The sequence below is a fragment of the Canis aureus genome, chromosome 2 (genome assembly GCF_053574225.1).
Source record: "Canis aureus isolate CA01 chromosome 2, VMU_Caureus_v.1.0, whole genome shotgun sequence".
In the NCBI taxonomy this organism is placed as follows: Eukaryota; Metazoa; Chordata; class Mammalia; order Carnivora; family Canidae; genus Canis; species Canis aureus.
The window spans coordinates 45,395,740-45,397,853 of record NC_135612.1 but is presented as its reverse complement, the minus strand read 5'-3'; the positions used below and the strand labels follow the sequence as shown (position 1 = coordinate 45,397,853).

The 2,114-nt window shown below is 39.1% G+C and overlaps 1 protein-coding gene across 1 annotated transcript; it reads right to left on the bottom strand.

Annotated features, from left to right (window-relative positions):
• Nucleotides 1–450: 450 nt before the first annotated feature.
• Nucleotides 451–1,785, bottom strand: LOC144290594 (dnaJ homolog subfamily A member 1-like). The gene is made up of 2 exons (XM_077859998.1): nucleotides 1,475–1,785; nucleotides 451–912 (listed from the first exon to the last, which is right to left on the bottom strand). The coding sequence occupies exons 1-2, from the start codon at nucleotides 1,779–1,781 to the stop codon at nucleotides 593–595; spliced, it is 627 nt and encodes a 208-aa protein (XP_077716124.1). The 5' UTR covers nucleotides 1,782–1,785; the 3' UTR covers nucleotides 451–592.
• Nucleotides 1,786–2,114: the final 329 nt, after the last annotated feature.

Genomic DNA, 2,114 nt, shown 5'->3' with positions numbered 1-2,114 from the left:
AACTTTAGTGAAATGTGTTTTGTAGTTATACTGAAAAATTGGGGTAGATGTGTGCACATATAAGAATGAAGGGGCATCCACCTAAAATATAAGCAGAATCTTCTATTTTGGATGACTTTGCAAAGTTGAGGTTTCTTTGAAAGCTAAGTGTCATAATACAACTATAGAAGAGAAAAAACAAAGTAGTTCTAAAGCTATAAAAATTTAAATAATTCTCTATAGACTCATCATCACTCCCATATTCTCCCACCAAATTCTTTAATGGTTTAGATATTTTTCTCATTATTGATATATACTATATTTAATATAAAAGTAACATATACATGGATTTTAATATTCCCTTGAACTGAAAAACTTGTGGCATAATATCAAAATACATGCATAAATACAATGGGGATTTCATATATATGGTATCCTTCAAGAATATTTTTGAGTTTTTATGTTTGAGTTTATTCTTCATTTAACTTTTAAAACACTACTATAGTTGAATATTAAAACAAAAACAATAGCAAGTAGTGAGCTATGATTATAGTCCTTCACTCATTCACTACTGCATATAAAATGCCAGCAGCAGTGTTATTCACTGGCCCCATTAAGAGGTCTGACCCTGAACACCACCCCTAGGATGATGTTCATCATCCTCATATGCTTCCCCATTGTAATGGTGCCGTCTTTCCTGATTGGGATCAAAGTCCACCAGTTCTACCTGGTCCATTTCATCAGTCTCTTCTACTTCCTTCCTCTCAGGTAGGAGTTTTTCCAGCAAAGAAAGTTTATCAGGAGACAGAAAGCCATTCTCAGGGAAGTTAACCTTAAATTCGATGATTAGGCAACCCTTCTCATGTGGTCTACGATAAATTGGCATGCCTTCCTTTAGCACACACTTGATATCCCCATGCTTGACAATCTGACCTGGATGAGAGGTGATGATGATGATTCAGTTGTCAAGAGTAGATATTGGCTTTTGAAAGCCACACAGGGCTTCAACCAGCTGTATACCCATACACATGAAAAGATCATCTCCTCTGAGTAAAAACAGCATGGTCCTTCTGATCTAAAACAATGATAATATCTCCTGGTTCCAGTCCTGGTTCTTGGTCTCCCTCACCATGGAATGTTATCTTCTGGCCATCTTTCATGTCTTTGTCAATATGCACTTCTAGAATCTTCTTCTCTCGAACTATCTTCCTTCCTTGCAGCTTTTACATCTATCTTTAGGACTGATCCATTCCCCATGGCCCTGGCACTCCATGCACACAGACTGAATTTGCTGAACCATTCCAGGTCCTATCTGATGAATTCTTATTTGCATTCCAGTACCTCGGCAATTGGGACAACATTCGACTGTTCCTTTCTTACCACCTCGGCCTTCACATATATCTCAAAACACATTTCTTTTGCAGAGCTAGTTTTCTTGTTGCGCCATTATATAAATCTTCTAAGGTTACTGAGAGCTGATGTACAACATTTTTACCTCTCCATTCTCTCTGCATCCTGCCTCCTCCAGAAAACATATCAAAGATGTCCATGGGGGAGCCAAAACCACCACCAGCTCCACCTTCTTTAATTGCCTGTTCTCCTCCTTTGTCATATAATTCCCTTTTCTTTGCATCAGAGAGCACTCCATAAGCTTGAGAAATCTGTTTAAACTTCTCTCCTTCATTTGGATTCTTATCAGGGTGGTACTTCAAGGCCAGTTTCCTGTAAGCTTTTTTCAATTCCTCCTGGGTGGCATTGGGTTTGACCCCCAAAACATCATAGTAAGTGGTTTCTTTCACCATTTTCTACAGCGGTGAGAGGGCCGAGGCCGGTGTGGGGGAGCAGGAAGGAGCGCGTTGCTGGGCACAGCTCGCGCAGCGCCACTCTGCTTCTCACCGAGCGGTTCTGGAAAGTTCCCGGTATCCTTCAAGAATTGAGTAGAGCTATAATCAAAGGTGGGAAGACACTATAACAAACATTTATCTTGTGCAAAATAAAAGTATGATTTCCTACGATCTTAAAAAAAGCACTATTCAATTTTAGAATCACAATTATTTGGAACTTTGGACAACCCTTTGCCGTTTCAAAGTTGTGCTTATAAGTATTTCCAGGTCAGACCTACTTTCTAGATTCAA